The following is a 19976-nucleotide window of genomic DNA, read 5'->3' on the forward strand; positions in this document are numbered from 1 at the left end:
TCCTTTTTCTTATGTAAGGTTGAACCATACTCGAACAGTTGACATGTTTCTGATCGACGAATCAAGAGGCGTCAAATTAAGTTATAATGACAAAATTCCTACTGTTAGGATACATGTTGAACAAAATTATTTTATCAATATAATTTGAGGTACGGCTACGTTTTATATCGAATCTTCGCCTGTTTGTTCGACAATCACTTTAGCCAAAAAAATCCAAGCGCACCCTTTTCGGGGTTCTGTCGCGACTGACTCTGTATGCGTATCATAAATCATGAAGTAAACACTGAAGTAAAATGTTACGTAAGAATGCAAAAAGGGTGAGAAGAAAATTGCAAAATAATTTTAAAATATGTTCTCATGTAAAATTTAATAAGTAGCTTTTCAAATTTTAAAAGGAGAAAAATACGACTACCCTTTAATAGTTAAAAAATCTTTCAAACTCTTATTCCCTAAAAACCTTTGACCTTATCATATTTTGAATTATTTATACTACCAATAAAATTCTGAGCAGAGTTTTCTCCCTTGTATCATTGATTAATTAATAATGAGCAAGAGACCGAGTCATATAATAGAAAAAAGAAAGATGTACAAAAAAGTAGTTTATTACAATAAAATATAAAATAAATTAACTAAAATATAAAATTACTTTACAAAATAAAGAAAAACAGTAAGAATTGTCGTATTTTTGATGTTTCTTTCTAAACCAAATGCCTTTTAAAATTATAAACTTTCATTGTGACTTCAATAAGAAATTTTCAATTCTGTTGTTTGTGCAGTCAAAAATATGTAGAAGAATGTTCTAGAACGATAACATCAGGTTTAGACTCTGGACGTTTTTCTGTCCTGTAGGCTGGATCATAGGGCTGAATTTCAGTAGATCCCCATATGAGAAATACCACACCATTCAACGATACAACAATGGAAGTGATCAAGAACAACTTATGCCATTGCGACATTGTTTGCTGAAATTATATTGATATTGAAATCAAGCATTTGTTAACAAATTTAGACCATAAGAAACGTAAAAGAATGTTCCAACTCCTATAGTCATTTATAACAGTTGAATTAAAGTGATTTACAACAAATCACAGATATTATAGGTAAACTAACCTAATTTTTCTTTCAAATGCTGAATATGTGCACTACTTCTTATAAGGCCCAACTTGAGTTCTTTTCTCTCCTTATTTTGGTTAACAAATTAACATTAAAGGACATCAAAGGATCTTCAGTCCTGAGTCTCAATTCTAGTGGCCAATTTCTTAGGTATTGCTTGAATGTGAATGAATAACATTCGATAGTTTCGAATTTCTGCCCGAGCTGTGGATGTTTTTGGCTTGTGAGTGATCATAATTAAACTTTAAACGAAATTTGACCCGATTCACTATTAACAAATTCAAGAGCAAGAATCACCCTATGATCAGAAGTCGTTATTTTGCATATTTTCATACTACATTTGTTTAATGCCTTTTGTAGTACTCGCGTATTTGCTTATATGAAACAGTTCAAGCTACTTTTTAATTGCAACCTTGAACTGAATTTTCAGAATAATTGCAGTTAAAACTAAAAGAACTTATAACTGGAGCATTCTTTTATGAACACGGTGATTATTGGTCAACTAATTTGAAATCGTAGCTAAATTCTTCAAAATTGAAATTGTGCAGTTGCAAGAAAATGTTCTGAGTTTTTACATCGAAATTCACAGGTCTGAATTTAAAAAAAAAATTAAATAATGTAAGGGACCTTCCTTTCGCAACAACTCAACAATACATATATATATATGTAAATTTTCTTTGAAACATATCTCTGTCATATTCTGTAAAAATAAAACTGAAGCAATATCTTGTTTAGATGCAGAGAAAAGATTCAAGCAAAAAGGTCAGTTTGACACTCTCAGAAATAAAACTCTCACTTTTGACGATTCAGTAAAAATTGAGCTATATTTCGTTAATTTTGAGAATTATTTTGTCCCGCAATCACGGGACTTGTGACGAAGCGGGAACTCCCAAATATATGACGAAGATGCGCCCTCAACTCGAAACCTCAACGCAGTGCATTGTGCAAGATTGTTAACACGAATGACGAAACTAGGATAAAGACTAGGTGATCTAAAATAAGAAAATGAAATAAGCCGACAGGTTTGTATGGAGGTCAAGGAGGTGGCATCTTACTAGGAAGATCGCATTCTGTCTCAGACATGGGTGTTTTATATCTCTGTTCTATTTGCCTTTCTTGTGCTATTAATGTTGACTTAGCTGTATGATTCTCAGAATGAAGTGATTATTAAGAAAGTTGGATAAATTTGTCAATACGATATCTTTGGAAAAAAATAGAATGACGAAATATTTATTTATTTACGAAATTCATTTTTTCGAAGAAGTGACGATAGTTATTTCGTCACTTTTACGAAATATTTGCTTGGAGCATATACCAGAAAACGGTTTCGACAAAAACGAAGAAATTTTTGTGAAATTTGAGTATCCATTTTTTACAGTGTAGCATAATTGAAATATATGCCCTTCTGACTTCCCATAAGATCTAATAGCTAATTAATACACTACACTCGACTTAGTTTTAAGTAAATCATTCCAGAAACTTAGTAAATATATATTCTCCAAAATAACATTACCCAAGAATATGTCTAATTCCCTATTCCAGTTTTTCAACTTACGAGTATACACCGAAGAGCCATTACATTGTGACCACCCTCCATCTATAACAATGGACTCGCAGAGGTTTTCATGGTTTCTCGCTTAGGAACAATGTTTTCATGGGGCACATTAGGACCCATAATCCTCATAGAACAATCCCTGACGTCTGTAAGCTACTTGAACATAGTTGCAGACCAGGTTCACCCATTCATAGCAACAGTTTTTCCTGCGGGTGATACTGTTTACCAACAGGATAATGCACCATGCCATAAGGGTCGAATCGTCATGGATTGGTTCGAAGAACATTCCGATGACTTTCAAGTCATGTCTTGACCCCCAAATTCACCTGACCTTAATCCAATAGAGCATTTGTGGTCCTACTTGAAAAACCAAATTCGTGCTGCCACGCTACCCCCTCGCAATGTGAGGGAATTGCAGGACCAGTAGGTGAGCTCTTGGTACCAGATACCTCAGACTACCTATCAGCACCTTGTGGAATCAATGCCACGGCGGGTGCTAGCAGTTTTGAAGGCTAAAAGTGGTCCTACATGTTATTAGCCGGGTGGTCATAATGTAATGGCTCTTCGGTGTATAATGTAATATTAGCAACTCGGGGCACTTTCATACATTCTCCAATCAAGTACAAGGAGTAATAAATTTATAAAACTTACCTCATATTTAGTTAATTTCCCAGTTAGAATAGGTATCATAAATCCAGGCAAACTGGCTACAGTAGTTGATAGTCCCATAAGAGGACCTAGATAAAAGTCAAAGATATTAATTAACAGAAAAGAAATAAACATCTTCGCTTAAACAAATAAATATTATTCATAGTATCGTGTGAGAAAACATTATAACTAGAAGGGTCAATATACCAAGAGACTCCAAAAATTCCAGTAACAGTTTTACGAACGGTTTTATGCTCAATAGGACATGTTCGTTCACTGAAAAAGTTCTTATTTTTTACACTTTTTTGTTGTTGAAAGAAATGGGGTGATTTGAGGGGAAAAATAGAATTTCTTCTAAACAGGCAAATGAGGTGTTGTTTCTGATTACTTTTTGACGCTTAAAAGTAATTCCGAGACAATTCAACGAATAATTTAGAAGTTATAAGGATTTATGTGCGGAAAGTCCAATTTTGTAGGTATATATATATTTTAACTGAGCTAACATTTCTATCTAAATAAATGAGGCATTGTTTCTTACGTATTTTTTTCACGCTAAATTGAATGAAACTCGAGTAATCAAAATTAATAGTTAAAGTTGTAAGTGTTTTTACGCATAAAATCTTTTGCCGTGACACGTATTTTCACGAGCACCTTTTACGGATCGAGGGGACGAATTTCAGATAGGAAAGGTGATATTTTTGAGTATCGTATCTTGATTTAATGGAAATTCCAGAAACTCACTCGGTATATATTTGGAAATAATGCTAAGAAAGAAATTGTAGCAAAAATCTCACTTTTGGAGAGAAAATGTTGAATATTGCTCGATTAATTATGACAATAGAAAAATTTCTAAAATATTGTGAAACTTACCGCAGTATGTAGGAGTCATATCAACAGCAGCAATCACACTTCCTCCAAAAGTAAAAGCTGGAGCAGCAGAAATAAAATAAAGAAAAACAATATTCCATAGCAAGTCGCAATTCGAAAAGTATATACCAACAAGTCCAACCAGAAACATTGCTACAGCTAAAAAAAAAAAGGATGCATTTGCTTGGAAATTATTAAAGAAATTGTTCAAATAATTTTAAAATTGCTTAAGAATACACACAGAATAGTACATAATTCACAAATTCAGTACGTGTTAAACTATAAAGTAATAGTTTTTTAAACCAAATTAAGCAATACTATGACTCAACTTGAATTGAAATATAGCCTAATTTCTCCTCTATGAAAGCTGCGCTGCATTTTTTTCGTATTAAGGTATAAATGGTAACGATATTAAGGTTCAACAATCACCCAATTTTTTCGAGTCTTTTAAGGAATTCTTGTATTTTCCCCCGAATTATGGCTATAGGTAATGATATTATGGTGCACAGTTAATCTGGTTTTTTTGAATGGGTATTGTTTACAGTTCTTGCCTTTAATTTCTTTGTTTTGAATTTTATTTAACAAGTTCAAAATACGATGTATAAAATAGTATATTAGTTGAAAAAAAAGTTTCCGGAATTCAATCTTCTAAACGTATATATATATATATATATATATATATATATATATATATATATATATATATATATATATATATATATATATATATATATATATATATATATATATATATATATATATATATATATATATATATATATATATATATATATATATATATATATATATATATATATATATATATATATATATATATATATATATATACATATATATATATATATATATATGTCAGTCACCATGGTGAATACCAGACACTAAGTGCTAGATTTGTGATGGCAACCAAGATGGTTAACAATATTTATTATAAATGACTTAATACCTGTATCTAACCCAACGAGTTGCAGCCTTGTCTAGTCAAATATTTAATTTATATAATATTAATTGTTTGAACTTAATGTTATCACTTATTGCAAATGGTATCATGAATTATTGCGATTGGTATTATCAATTACTGCACTTAATTTTATCAATTATTGCAATGTGCCGAAATGTAATTTCATCACAATGACAGTCACCATGATGAATACCAGACACTAAGTGTCAGATTTGGGAAGGCAACCAAGCTGCTTAACAAGGGAGGCTAACTAAGAATAATTATTATTAGTGATTTAATATCTGAAACTTACCTAACGAGTTGCATCCTTTTCTAGCCAAATATATTTTGGAGGTATCATTACGATTGATCCAAAAAGAAAAACAACAGGCTGTAAGACCTGCAATAGCTTGTGCGAATTGAGGCCCCGAGGTTAAAAGTCCATTCTAAAAATGATGATTGCAATTAATTTTGTAGAAAATCTTAGATGTTTATGTCTTAAAGTGGCATGATTCTAAATTATTGTGATATAAAAAATATAAACTAAAATATCGATCTGTATAAACAATTCCAATTATGCAATTCATGAAATACAGAAGGAAATAACAAATGCAAATCGATGCTCTTATTATAAATAGGTATTTTTACAAATCGAGACTTAATAAAGATGCATTTATTGCGTTAGAAAAATGTAAAAGAAAGATTTATTGTTACAATCGCAAAGAATGAGGATATATTGCTAATTCTGCTCTATACCTGGTATAGATATTAAAGTCATATAAATTTAATGAATAAACATTTTTAATCGATTGAATACCATCATCTCATCTATATTTTGTTATGATATCTAACTCATAAAAATCTGATTTAGCATTTATCTCTAAATCAGATAATAAGTTGTTAAAACCTAACATTGTTCTAGCAAACATTCTAGACCACGCCATTAAAATGATATTTTTTTAAACTTGCTTAGATGACTCTTAGCGATGAAAACTATTTTATGATAAGCTAAAAATAACTACTTTTATTTACTTAAAAAATTTGTAACACTATTAGAGATTATTGTTTCTAAATTATTTTCTTATCACAATTTTGCAATCAGAAAATGAAATATTTGACACTAAGAGTTAAATTTTTAATATTAGTTTATAATTAAAAACACCAAAACAAATAAAAAGATTTATACACTCTCAAAAATAAATAAATACGTATTTAATATAAATTAAAAATTTTAATTTTTTGTTACCTAAAATAGTTTATGGTAGGGTTTAAAAAATATTTGATTTCAATTTGTTTTCTCATTTTGATTCGTACGTTATTAGGAAAATATAATGGGTAATAGATTTTTATTAGTTCAAAAATGTAAACAAGGACGTGTATATATATATATATATATATATATATATATATATATATATATATATATATATATATATATATATATATATATATATATATATATATATATATATATATATATATATATATATATATATATATATATATATATATATATATATATATATATATATATATATATATATATATATATAGGAAAAGGTGTAAATATGGGCACCCTCTTTTATTCTTTTGGTAAAGTTACTTTCAATTTGAAAAATTCTACATTTTTGTCTTTCATTAACAACTATAACAAGTTTCCTAAATGCGAGAAGGCAAAACAATGATTAACATAAATTATTTCATTTCAAAAACGAAGATTTTCAAAAATCTTTCAAAAAAGCACCAGAAAAAATGGGGTGCAAATATGGGCCCTTTTCAAAAAAGTTACCAAAAATAGTTCAAAAACAGGATAAAACAATACAAAATGGTAGAGAATTTATTTATTACAAGAAATTTTTTTTTTTTACAGAAATCGCAAACATAACTGGCTCTTTCAGCCCCGGCACAATCTAAGTATGCCAACATTTCGCATATAACACATTTCACCCACACCTCTTCCTGAGTGTCTTCAGAGAACAGTCCGATGATGAATCGTATCGTTCCATTTCCTTTTTTGAAGGCCTTTCTTCTTCCCACTCCTGCCCCCTGGCCGGTCTCTTACCCCGGAAAAACTTAAGGACGTCTTCTTGAGAGCACTTTTGTCAAGCGACTTGGTCAACTGATCCTTGTATGGTGATCCGGTGATGAGGCTGGACCTTGCTGCTTTGCGTCCACGAATAGTGGTTCTCTTCTAAAGGATTTTCACATGGTTATCTCTGGACAAATCAATGACATCTGGATTTCGAACTTGGCTATAATGACCATCTAAGATGAGTAGAACAGTCCTTGATTCAGTAGGACATGTTTTCTCAATGAAGTGAGTGAAACATTCGGAAAACAAATTGTTTTGAACTCATCCTGAATGATGTACTCTACCAATTGCACCATCCTCTCATTAGAGCTTGGGTCATGTTTGTTCTGGGTCTTGCTGTTCAATTTACTGAAAAAAATTTTGTTGTTTAAAAAAAGGTGGAAACCTTTAAAAGGAACCCTTTAAATGGGGGCCCATATTTACACCAATCCCACTTAAGAAAGATGGCCGCTTTCACATGTAGCCTAATAGCATGCATGACTAAAGGTGTGCTTCAAAAAGTTGCTTAAGATCTCCGCTTTCCGGATATCACTGTGATATTATTTTTAACTAAACATAAGTACATGAAAAGAAAACGATTTCACATGCCTCTCAAAAATTTGCAGTCCAGAATAAACACCAATTTGCAGAATAACTCACGCTGTATCCACACTACTTGAAAGAATGGTTCAAACTGTTCTATACTATCTTATATTAGCAAATGGCGCCATCTACAGTCCTCGCCGCTAGTCTTCAGTACCTCCCATAGACACTAGGAAGGGGTGCCCATATTTACACCTGTGCCCATTTTTACACCTTCTCCTCTCTCTCTCTCTCTCTCTCTCTATATATATATATATATATATATATATATATATATATATATATATATATATATATATATATATATATATATATATATATATATATATACAGGGTGGTTCTAAAAAGATGGGCAAAATTTTACGAAGTGATAGTACACACCCAAGCAAACAAAGAATATCAAAGAATGCATGGTCGAAAACAAAACGCAAAACCGCTAGAGGGCTTCAAAGTTTATGTTCTTATATGAGGCAAAAACACACAAAGAACGATGAAGTTAAGTTAGAAAAGCAAATTTAATGGAATGTGGTCACAATAAGTGTTCAAAACAGTGGCCGGCTGCAGCTATGCGCGAAATACAACAGCGAAGAAAAGATAGGCGAACATTCTGTAACATACCAGACCTATCACGAACTTTCGCTGCAGCGGCCGAAAGCTTGGCGACAAGTTCTTCTGCAGATTCAATTGGAGTCTCATACACAAGAGCCTTCAGCTATCCTCACAAAAAGCCAATTATTTTTTAAATAGTTTTAGACATTATAACACTCGAATCAGCAGCTATCAGCGTGACAAAAAATTAGCATACGAGCTCTTCTTCTTCCCATAACATGCAAATAATAACTCGCAGCGCAGTAACTCGCAACTGGACTGAAGCTTTCACGTTTGCATCAAACAAATTTCCAAATGCGCCAGCACCTTTGCATTTTGTTTTCGACCATGCATTCTTTGATAAAAATTGTTTGCTTGAATGTGTACTATCACTTCCTAAAATTTTGCCCATCTTTTTAGAATCACCCTGTATATATATATATATATATATATATATATATATATATATATATATATATATATATATATATATATATATATATATATATATATATATATATATATATATATATATATATATATATATATATATATATATATATATATATATATATATATATATAATACATATATATATATATAATACATATACATATATATATATATATATATATATAATACATGTATATATATATATAATACATATACATATATATATATATATAATACATGTATATATATATATAATACATATACATATATACACTGGTTATCATAAATTAAGGAAAATTCACAAAAATCGCGATAACTCAAGAAATTACACATGGAATTTTATGAAACTTACCCACAATATACAACACATAGTAAGGTATTAAACAACATAAAAAGAAATTATCAGACATTAATAGTAGTATAGAAATTAGCACATGTATAAAATAAACAAATTGGAAGTATCGGTTTGCAATAGAAAAAGTACCTTTAATATGGAATATGATTGCCTCTAGAAGCAATACAGCACAAACAGCGATGTGTGATGCTTTCAATTATGCGGTCTATCAGTTCAATAGGAAGTGAGAGCCATTGCTCTTGTAAAGCAGTTGCAAGCGTGGCAAGGGTCTGAGGGGGCGGATTGATGGCAGATACACGCCTCCCTAGAGCATCCCAAACGTGCTCGATAGGATTCAAGTCCGGGGATCGAGCTGGCCACTCCATGCGAGTAATTGTTTCCTGTTGAAGATAATCATCAACAATGCGAGCTCTGTGTGGTCTTGCATTATCGTCCTGTAACAGGAAGTAATCACCAATTGCCCCGGCATATGGGCGCACATAAGCATCAAGGATGTTGTCTCGATAAACCTGAGCATTCACGGTTCCCCTTGGAAAGACATGGAGGTATGTGCGCCCTCCTAAGGATATGCCTCCCCAAACACAGACACTGCCTCTTCCGTATGCATCTCTTTCACGGATGTTTGATGGATGATAACGGGTCCCAGGTTCTCTCCATATCAAATAACGTCTACTGTCACTTTCTAGACTAAACCTGGACTCATCCGTAAAGAGAACAGGCCTCCATTGATCTGACGTCCAGTGGACATGTTGTCGGGCCCACTGCAAACGGTCTCTCCTATGGCGTGATGTGAGCGGCACGCAAATGGCTGGTCGTCTCGCATACAGACCACCTTCGTGGAGCCTTCTGCGCACAGTTGACGTTGACACCAACCTTCCGGTGGCTGCAGCAAGAGAGGATCTAAGATGTGTCGGAGTAGCGGTTCTATTCCTGCGTGCACTTAATGTCAAATATCGGTCATCGGCACTGGTCGTAACAGTTGGCCGTCCTTGACTGAACCTCCTAGATGCCGAATCTGTGGTTTGAAATTGCCTCCAAAGTCTATGAACCACAGATGGACTCACATTTAGCCATCTGGCCACTTCTGATTGACTCTGCCCTGCCTCTAGTCTCCCGATGGCTCTCCATCGTAGTTCTTCAGGCAAATGATGCCTAGAGGTCATTATTACGAATTGGCTATCTCAGATTTTCAATGTCGCAATCACAGTAAAATTTGTGTGCTTTCTCTCAAACTTGGACTTTTATGCTCCAGGCAGATGACGTAAGCCGAGTGCAGCGCCACTAATTTGCATATTGCAATTTTACTCAGCTACTCTTAGTGGACAACATATGCAAATTTTGCACGGTTTGGCTTACTTTTGAAAGAGTTATCGCTATTTTTGTGATTTTTCCTTAATTTATGATAACCAGTGTATATATATATATATAATACATGTATATATATATATAATACATATACATATATATAAGAGATGTTTTCCACATTTATATTTATATGTCTTTTCATCAGAGTTTCTAAATTTATTGGAACTCTGTAAATTTAGTTCCTCTAATATTTTTGAATGATATGACAATGCTTTGTTTTCTTTCAAAATTAAACGGATTAAAGCAACATTATCTTTGATTCCTTTATCAATTTCTACTGAATAAAAATTCTGTTTATAACTTTTTTATTTTTTTCCCATTGTACGTTATTATTTTCGGAAATTAGAAAAAGCGATTACTGCTGTACCAGTTTGGAAACAATACCATGCAAAAATATCACCTCTACTTACTTTTCACTTTCTTGCCACAAACCTTCAATTATATAAGATATTTAAATAAGTAATTATGTAAGTAATTATATAAGATAATTATATAAGATAATTATATAAGTAAGGTAAAATTATGTACCTCTTTCACTGGTATGTTGAGAATTGTGTCCATAAAAAAGGGGTGGATAAGCAAATAATTCATCATCCAGTATTGTCCAAACATTGCAATTATTAGAGCATAAGTTGGAACGGAGGTCAGCATTGCAGTCCAGGGAATGGGTGGGTGCTATTCAAAAATACAAAGTTATTGCTCCTTGTAATATCAATAAAAATTTTACATTTTTTTTATCACTATATATAATTTAGAATTGTTTTTTTTTTAAATTTAAATGTTTTTGAAATTAAATTAATTATGTATTTTGAAAGTAACGCATATTCGACGCCTAATTTTTTTTTTTATATTTAAGATCTACAAAATTATTCTCGGACGATTGTAAGGGTAATAGGAATTTTAATATTAAAACTTAGTATCAAAATAAGTATCAAAAATAAAATTAATTTTACTTAGATTTTAAAAAAAAAAATTGAAACTGTTATTGATAGTATATCAATGTATAGCATTTTCAGTTTTTGACTTACATCAGCCGCAGTTATATTGTTTGTATTTTCCAATATATATTTTAATTCCTTCTGTGAAATGTTAGGATCGTCAGCAGGTTTCTCCACATAAAATAACATAATTAGAATGCTTACAAAAATTCCAAAGAGTCCTGAAAGTGAAGGAACAAATTTCAAGTTGATAGCAACTAAGAGGTTATACATATATATATATATATATATATATATATATATATATATATATATATATATATATATATATATATAAGTTCAAAATGAAGAATAAAACAAAGAAAAATTATAGACATATGAAAAAAAGGGGTGTGTGAAATAATAAGTAAAAAATAACAAACAACATTTTATTAAAAAAAAATAATAATAATTAAAAAAAGATGAAAACAAAAGCGCAAATTGACTCAATTTGCGCTTTTGTTTTCATATTTTGCAATCTGGCAATCTTTTTGCGAAAACATTTTTAAATCATTCTTGAAAAATATCGTCCATGTAAGTTGTTATGATTTTGCTACTCGCTTTATAGTCCCCCCTTTTTAATGTTTTTTCTTTTTATTTCATTTTATTATCTGTTTTTACATGTTATTTTTACTTATTATGATATATTTTATTTGTAGTTATTTTATAAAAAAATTTTTTGAGTGCTCCTCACACTATTGTATTAATATATTTTGCTTTGGCTTTATTGATACAATATCAGAAAGCACTCTGTTTTGCGTATATAATCGTGTGGGCTGGAGAAAAGATTATATCTTTTTTTTTCCTGCTTTTTTTCCGGTTTTTTAATTAACATTTAATTTATTTTTTTTTTAAATAAAATGTTGTTTGTTATTTTTTACTTATTATTTACTTATTACCCCCCTTTTTTTCATATGTCTATAATTTTTCTTTGTTTTATTCTTCATTTTGAACTTATATATATATATATATATATATATATATATATATATATATATATATATATATATATATATATATATATATATATATATATATATATATATATATATATATATATATATATATATATATATATATATATATATATATATATAAAACTTTTACAGTACAGAATATTTAATGATTTCCGTATTTTTCTAAGAGTTATTACTAGTTGATCGAAAAACTTACTTGGACTTATATGTGTCAGGGATTTACCTTACTCTTCCTCCAACAAGAATTTCCTTAGGTGATAATATTTGGGGTTACTAACTGATCCGCAGTCTGGTAAATATGACCCTAATAGTTTAATAGCTAGACTTACTTTTTCTGCTGAACTAATTCTTAAATTAAAAATTGTTTTGTTCGCACATTTAAAATTAATTTATTTATAACTGATTTAGTGGGAAAAAAACAATTTTTACTTGTTTCTTTATTTTCATTTAAAATAAAGAATATTAAAATAAAGTAAAGAAGCTCTGATAAATAATCTTTGACTACAATTGGGGAAATTTTCAACTTTAGTCTTAAAAGTCTACCTCTTAAATTTGATCGTTATTAGTCTAAAAATTCCCTAGAAGTGAAACATTACTTTTTTATTCATTTTATTATTCAGGAAAAGTTGTACAATTGTTATTAAAATTAAATATTTTATCAGTTAAAATTAAGTGCTGATGTAAACATTTTCTTTCGTTGAAATCAATTAAATTTTGATGAATATAATAAAACTTTCCAATCAATATAAATATATTAAAACTTAACAAAAAGGCTAATAACAATTCGCGATCGCAACGCTCGAGTACGCCGTCTAGCGGGAGCCTGTAAATATCGGACATTAATTTATCACGTTTTCATTTAGTTCCATCAAAGTCATTGACTGAATCAGACGCCATTTTTTAGCAGCAAATAAGAAACAAAATTTCCCTAAGGAAAAGGCCGAAGAACTTGAAAAAAATCTCCAGAATATTAGTAAATCTTTCAGGAACAGAACACGCCAAACATTTGAAGAAAAATTCCTCAATTATTTTTAATTTCTATTATCAACAAACTTGCAACTGATGACTTTCGATTTCGGATACTGTTACAGATGTGTGTATTAAGGTAAAATGCATTTCTTCTGTCTTCAATTCATTACGAATTAAAGTGAAGTCAACATTGCTTTCGTCATTCCAGTGAATAAATATGAATTCAGAACATACAGAATTGTAATAGTTATAGCATATTCTTCTTCGTTATAGAATAGTATATATTTCTGTATCCATATAATTCGGAAAACAACAATAAAAAATTATCCAAGTTACTTGAAATAGTGCCATTTGTGCTGATTCTTAATTAATTTAAATCGTTTTCTTGGTAAGTTTTTTTTTAATTTTGAAAGAATAAGTTCAACTAGAATTCAGCTATTCTGTTTTTAGCTACATATTCAAATTCATATCAATTATAAAATTTTGCTGTGTAGTATGTTATCTAAAAGTAATGAAGGTATAAACTATGTATCTATTATTTGAGAATTAAGTTTTCAAACAAGGAACTTATCATTTTGGAATTCTCCGGGAATCATAAATCAGGTAAGTGCAATGATTTTTACAATAAAAAATTTGCTTGTAAATATTTTTTTTTCATTTGATGATGGTTCTCTACAGAATGGTTTTTTACGTCTGATTAAGAACTATAAGAATAATAAAAAAAGAAACAATATGAAAGTTTTTATTTCAATGTTAATAATTCTTAAAATCGTTTTTTTTATCCTAAGAATTCTTTATTTTCCGTTTTTTAGTTTATAATTTTTTGATAAAAATTGTTCTCAAAATACTTTTGAAAAATTAAATGGTATAACATTATGTGTTTATGTATACTTCTTGTATATTCCAATGTTTGAAATAATATGATTCAGAAAAGTATGGAATAAAAATTCGGTACTTACGACGTATTAACGCCACCGCCGCTACAGATTTGGCGGTTTTTAAGTGCCGCCAATCTACACTTAAAATTTTTGCGACAATTCATAAAATAAAACACTTTATTTAAAATCAAAATAGTTAATTGGATTTCGGTGGAAAATGAGCCGATATAGAGTTTAGCATAGATTCAAAACAATCATATCGCCATATGAACTCTGATGAATAAGATTCCAAATGAAATAACATTTCCAAAACGTACGTTTGCCAAGATAAAGTTTTATGTTGTGGGAATTGGTACATTCTCGTTTTTTCGGTAAAATATTTCCCTCCTGAAAAAATAAAATTGCATCTTGTTTTGTTTTTGGCAAATCCCAAAGACGAATATTCGTAGCACTAAAAATGGCGACAAAAAAGAATATTTTTTTTGTTTTTTTTTTGTTTTTGTTTCGTCAGCATTCTTTATTTTACGTTTCTTAGTTTCCAAATAATGATTTTTATTGAAACTTGAAATTTTTTGATAAAAATTGTTGTCAAAAAACGTTGTTTACAAAATTAAATTTCATAAAATTACGAGGCTTATGTATACTTTTTGTTCATTTTAATTTTTGAACTAATATGATTCTTAAAACTATAGAATGTAAAGTTTAAATGGGCCTTTCATGTTATATCATTAAATTTAGTAATACTATTTCTCGGGCATTAGGTTTTAACTCTTATAAGAATATACATATTTTTTTCTGTTAATGTACAAATATTTTTCCGATGTGTTTTGGATATTCCTTCTCTAATAAAAAGAGATACCATTTTGTTTTCGGTTGTACAAGAAAGAAGATCAAGCATTTTTCTTTTTTAAATTTAATAAGCCACATTAAAGAAGGAACGTTGCAATGCTACACGCTACATTAACGACGTCTCCAGAGTAACTGAATGACGGTTCATATGGAAATCGCAGGTAAGCGTCTCATACAACAACGCCCCCTATAGTTCGTTGCGATCGCGAATAAATAAATATAATTTACTATAGCTCTTTTTTATAAAGAAAATAACTTATGTATTTTAGTCTTTATAAATCCTTAAGCAATTATTCATTTTAATATGTTATACTTTTTTATTTCTTTTTTAAAATAATAATTGCCAAATTATAACTAAAAAAAGTGATTTAAAAATTGTACTATTTACGACGTGAAGTTAAAATATAAGATACATTCAATCACATTTTGATATATTGTAATTTTAAGTTAAGCAAAATGTATATTTATTTGATTATTGTATCCGATTCTGAAAAAAACAATTTTTTTCTCATTGAATAGTAAAATAAGAACAAAATTGAAAACACTTGAAAGATCTTTTAAGATAAAGTCTCTTTTATATACGGTTTTATTCGGTTATATATTTTATATTATCACCCGAAATATCAATTTGATATCATCTTTTTTCGATTATGTATCTGGTATTTATCTTCCAAATTAACGAATTGACATAATTTTGTTTAGATTATATATTTAGTACAATTACACTCCTTTAGTATCAGATTAATATACTATCAATTTAATTATTATATGTTTTTACTATCACCTGAAAGTTTGAAACTAATATAATATCAAATCGTAATGCAAAATAAAGAATGATAAATGCCATCTAAACTAAATTGTCTGTGTACGGTAAATACTTATTCTTTTTCTGAGATTATTCGCGATCGCAACTCTCGAGTACACCATCTAGCGGGAGCCTGTAAATATCAGACATTAATTTATCACGTTTTCATTTAGTTCCATCAAAATCCTTGGCCATGACGGACGCCATTTTCTTAGCAGCAAATAAAAATCAAAATTTCCCTAAGGAAAAGTTGAAGAACTTGAAAAACTAAACAGAACATGCCAAACATTGAAGCAGAACACGCCAAGCATTTGAAGGCAGAACAATTTCTCCATAATTTTTACCTTTCTATTACCAACAACATATCTTACAATTTGATGATCACTTGCTGTTACAGATGTGTATATTACGGTAAAATAATTTTTCTGTCTTCAATTCATTACAAATTAAAATGAAGTCAACATTGCTTTCGTCATTCCAATAAATAAATGTGAATTCAGAACGTCAAGAACTGCAATAGTTATACAATATTCTTCTTTGTTATAGAACAGTATATATTTCTGTATCTATATAATTCGGAAAACAACAATAAAGAATCAACCAAATTACTTGAGATAGTGTCATTTGGGCTGATGATTAATAAATTTTTTTATCGTTTTCTTGGTAAGTATTTTTTAGATTTGAAAGAATAGATAATTTCAACTAGAATTCAGCTGTTCTGTTTTTAAGCTACATATTCAAATTCATATCGAGATCTTACAATTATAAAATTTTGATGTGTGGTACGTTATTTAAAAGTAATAAAGGGATAATCTATGTACATATTATTTGAAAATAAAACTTTCAAACGAAGAACATTTCACTTGGAACTCTGCGGATTTATAAAGAAGGTAAGTGTTATGAGTTTTATAATAAAAAATTAGCTTGTAAAATTTTTTTTTCTTATTTGATGATAAAATCTCTACAGAATGGTTTTTTACATCTGATTAAGAACTATAAGAATAATAAGAAAAGAAACAGTATGAAAGTTTTTATTTCAATGTAAAGAATTCTTAAAATCGTTTTTTATCCAAAGAATTCTTTATTTTCCGTTTTATAGTTTATAATTTTTGGATAAAAATAGTTGTCAAAATACTTTTTTTGAAAACATAAATGGTATAACATTATGTGTTCATGTATACTTTTTGCATATTCTAATATTTCAAGTAATATGATTCAGAAAAGTATGAATAAAAAGTCGGTACTTATATGTATTAACGCCACGGCAGCTACAGATTTGGCGGTTTTAAAGTGCCGCCTATCTACACCTAAAATTTTTGTGTCAAATCATAAAATGAAACACTTTATTTAAAATCAAAGTAGTTTAGCGGATTTCGGTGGACAATTAGCAAAATATTTCGCTCCTGAAAAAATAAAATTGCATCTTGTTCTATTTTTGGCAAATCCCAAAGACGCATTTTCGTAGCACTAAAAAATGGTAACAAAAATCGAAGAGCAAATCATTTTGGAATTCTTCTGACTTATAAAGCAGGTAAGTGTTAATTTTTATAAAATAAAAATTTTTACTTTTAAGTAGTTTTTTTCTTATTTGATGATAGTTTTCTATAGAATGGTTTTCTGCTTGCGATTATGAATCAAAAAAGAAAAAACATGAAAGTTGTTTATTTAAATGTAAGGAATTTTTAGAATTGGTTTTTTCTTTCTTGCTTTGTATCGTAAGCATTCTTTATTTTACGTTTTTTAGTTTCTAAATAATGATTTTTATTGAAACTTGAAATTTTTTGATAAAAATTGTTGTTAAAAAACTTTTTTTACTAAATTAAATTTCTTAAAATTATGAGGCTTATGTATACTTTTTGTTCATTTTAATTTTTGAAGTAATATGATTCTTAAAACTATGGAATGTAAAGCCTAAATAGGCCTTTCATGTTACATCATTAAATTTAGTAAAACTATTTCTCGGGCATTAGGTTTTAACTCTGATAAGAATATACATATTTTTTTCTGTTTACGTGCAAATATTTTTTCGATGTGTTTTGGATGTTCCTTCTCTAAAAAAAAGAGATACCATTTTGTTTTCGTTAGCATAAGAAAGGATATTAAACATTTTTCTTTTTTAAATTTAATTAGCCACGATAAAGAAGGAACGTTGCAATGCTACATGCTACATTAAAGACGTCTCTAGAGTAAATGAATGACTGTTCATATAGAAATCGCAGGTATTAGTCTCATACAACAACGCCCCTTTTAGTTCGTTGCGATCGCGAATTGCCAAGGTAGATTTTATTATATGAGATATTGGCCGATGTATTTTTTCCTAAAACTAACTTTATGTTCAAGTTGGCTTATTGATACGCAATAGATTATTTAATTATCAGCATAAGCATACCAAATATATAGAAAGCTAACGGCCATCCTCCATCAAAGTCTAGTTCACATACTGGTCCAGATACCGCACTACCAATAACACCTCCTATAGAAAACCCTGACAGGACGAATGCAGAAAGATATCCTTTTTCACATATTGGAAACCATCGAGCTGATAAAAGAGCTATAGCTGCCCGTGATATACCCTGAAAAATTTCTTTCAACATGCATATCGTAAATAAATAATACAATTTAAATTATTAGTCCAGTAATTATAGTAAAAAAGGGTGTTTCTTCTTAAGAATTAATACCCAAGATATTTTTGACAGAAAGATTTACTCTGTAAAAGAATTGTTTAGTGAAAAAAAAAAATCATTGGAAAAGTATGCTACTCTAAAAGAAATTTTATTCTTCCCCACAAAACACCCTTATTTTCCTCAATAAAAATCTACAGAGAAGATAAAGAGGCGTTTTCAGGTATGATTTATAATAACAAAACGAAGTTTTTTGTTAGAAAATATCTTTGGTGTTAATTTTTAGAAAGAAAGGTCTAATTTTACTGAATTAGTTGGTTTTAAATACATAAAAATTTATGACTATTTATATTGATTGGTCTTTAATAAAAGCCTTCTTAAAATTAAAAAAGGAAGAAATTAAAGAATAAAATAATACTTCGTAGAAAACTTTTCTTTCTGCTTTAACTTGGGTTATTTATATCGATCGAAATTTTATTTTAACTTTTAATATACATGAGAAAACGAGAGACTTGACTGTTTTTTTTCTTAGACATATATTTTTCATTTTATCTTAAATAAAGTTCACAAGTTGGCAGTATTTTAAAGCTTACAATATTTGTCGTCCTTTAACTTAATTATTTTTTACATTATTATTTTTTACTTTAATTATGAACTACCTCTTTTATTAATGATTTTTTAAGAATGGGAAAACTATATCAAACTCCCTACTGAAATATGGTTTGACCTCCTGTGAGAGAAAATTTAAAGAGAGATTAAAACCTATAAATTAAGGTTGCAAAAAATGTCACATGCTGTATTGGTATTTAACGAAACAATAACATTAAATATTTGTTTATTGATGAAAAATAAGAAATCAGAACTGTCCTTGGTCGTCTTTATAAAAGTTTATTAAATCTGGGCTTGCTTCACACATTTGTACCACTCATACACCCTAAACTCTTTAACTTAGTACTTAATGACACTTAAAAACATACAATGATAGTTTCTAAAATCACACGGAGAAAAAAAATTCTTGTAAAAATTACTGTACAGCACGATAATAACATTTCTGGCAAACATAAACCATAATTCGGTTTAATAAATCAAAATAAACAATATTTAAACCATTTGTTTGGTTATTTTTCCGTTCATATGGTAATGGTTTGCCTGAAATCCTGATTTTTAAAATTATAGTTCTCATTTCCACACATTTATTAAAAATATAAAACTGAAAAGTAAATTTAACAGAATAAATTGTTTTTAAACAGTGATCAAAAGTATGATGTAAAATTACCAAATTTTATTGCATGTTAAAAAACCATATTTTATTCTTCACTTTATC

At 29.2% G+C, this 19976-nt stretch overlaps 1 protein-coding gene across 3 annotated transcripts in view; it reads right to left on the reverse strand.

Moving 5' to 3' along the window:
* Nucleotides 1–588: 588 nt before the first annotated feature.
* LOC107443308 (putative inorganic phosphate cotransporter) overlaps nucleotides 589–19976 on the reverse strand; it is a 41572-nt gene continuing 22184 nt past the window's right edge. For all 3 annotated transcript variants that reach the window (XM_087161207.1, XM_087161205.1, XM_087161206.1), the window contains 7 exons: nucleotides 18421–18604; nucleotides 11605–11735; nucleotides 11105–11251; nucleotides 5455–5587; nucleotides 4187–4342; nucleotides 3320–3405; nucleotides 589–962 (listed from right to left, as the gene is read on the reverse strand). In XM_087161207.1, the coding sequence (XP_087017333.1) occupies nucleotides 777–962; nucleotides 3320–3405; nucleotides 4187–4342; nucleotides 5455–5587; nucleotides 11105–11251; nucleotides 11605–11735; nucleotides 18421–18604 (1023 nt within the window). In that variant the 3' untranslated portion in view covers nucleotides 589–776. The remainder of the gene's footprint in view (nucleotides 963–3319; nucleotides 3406–4186; nucleotides 4343–5454; nucleotides 5588–11104; nucleotides 11252–11604; nucleotides 11736–18420; nucleotides 18605–19976) is intronic.

The sequence above is a fragment of the Parasteatoda tepidariorum genome, chromosome 4 (assembly GCF_982258835.1).
Source record: "Parasteatoda tepidariorum strain Cologne lab strain chromosome 4, Ptep-v5.0, whole genome shotgun sequence".
In the NCBI taxonomy this organism is placed as follows: domain Eukaryota; kingdom Metazoa; phylum Arthropoda; class Arachnida; order Araneae; family Theridiidae; genus Parasteatoda; species Parasteatoda tepidariorum.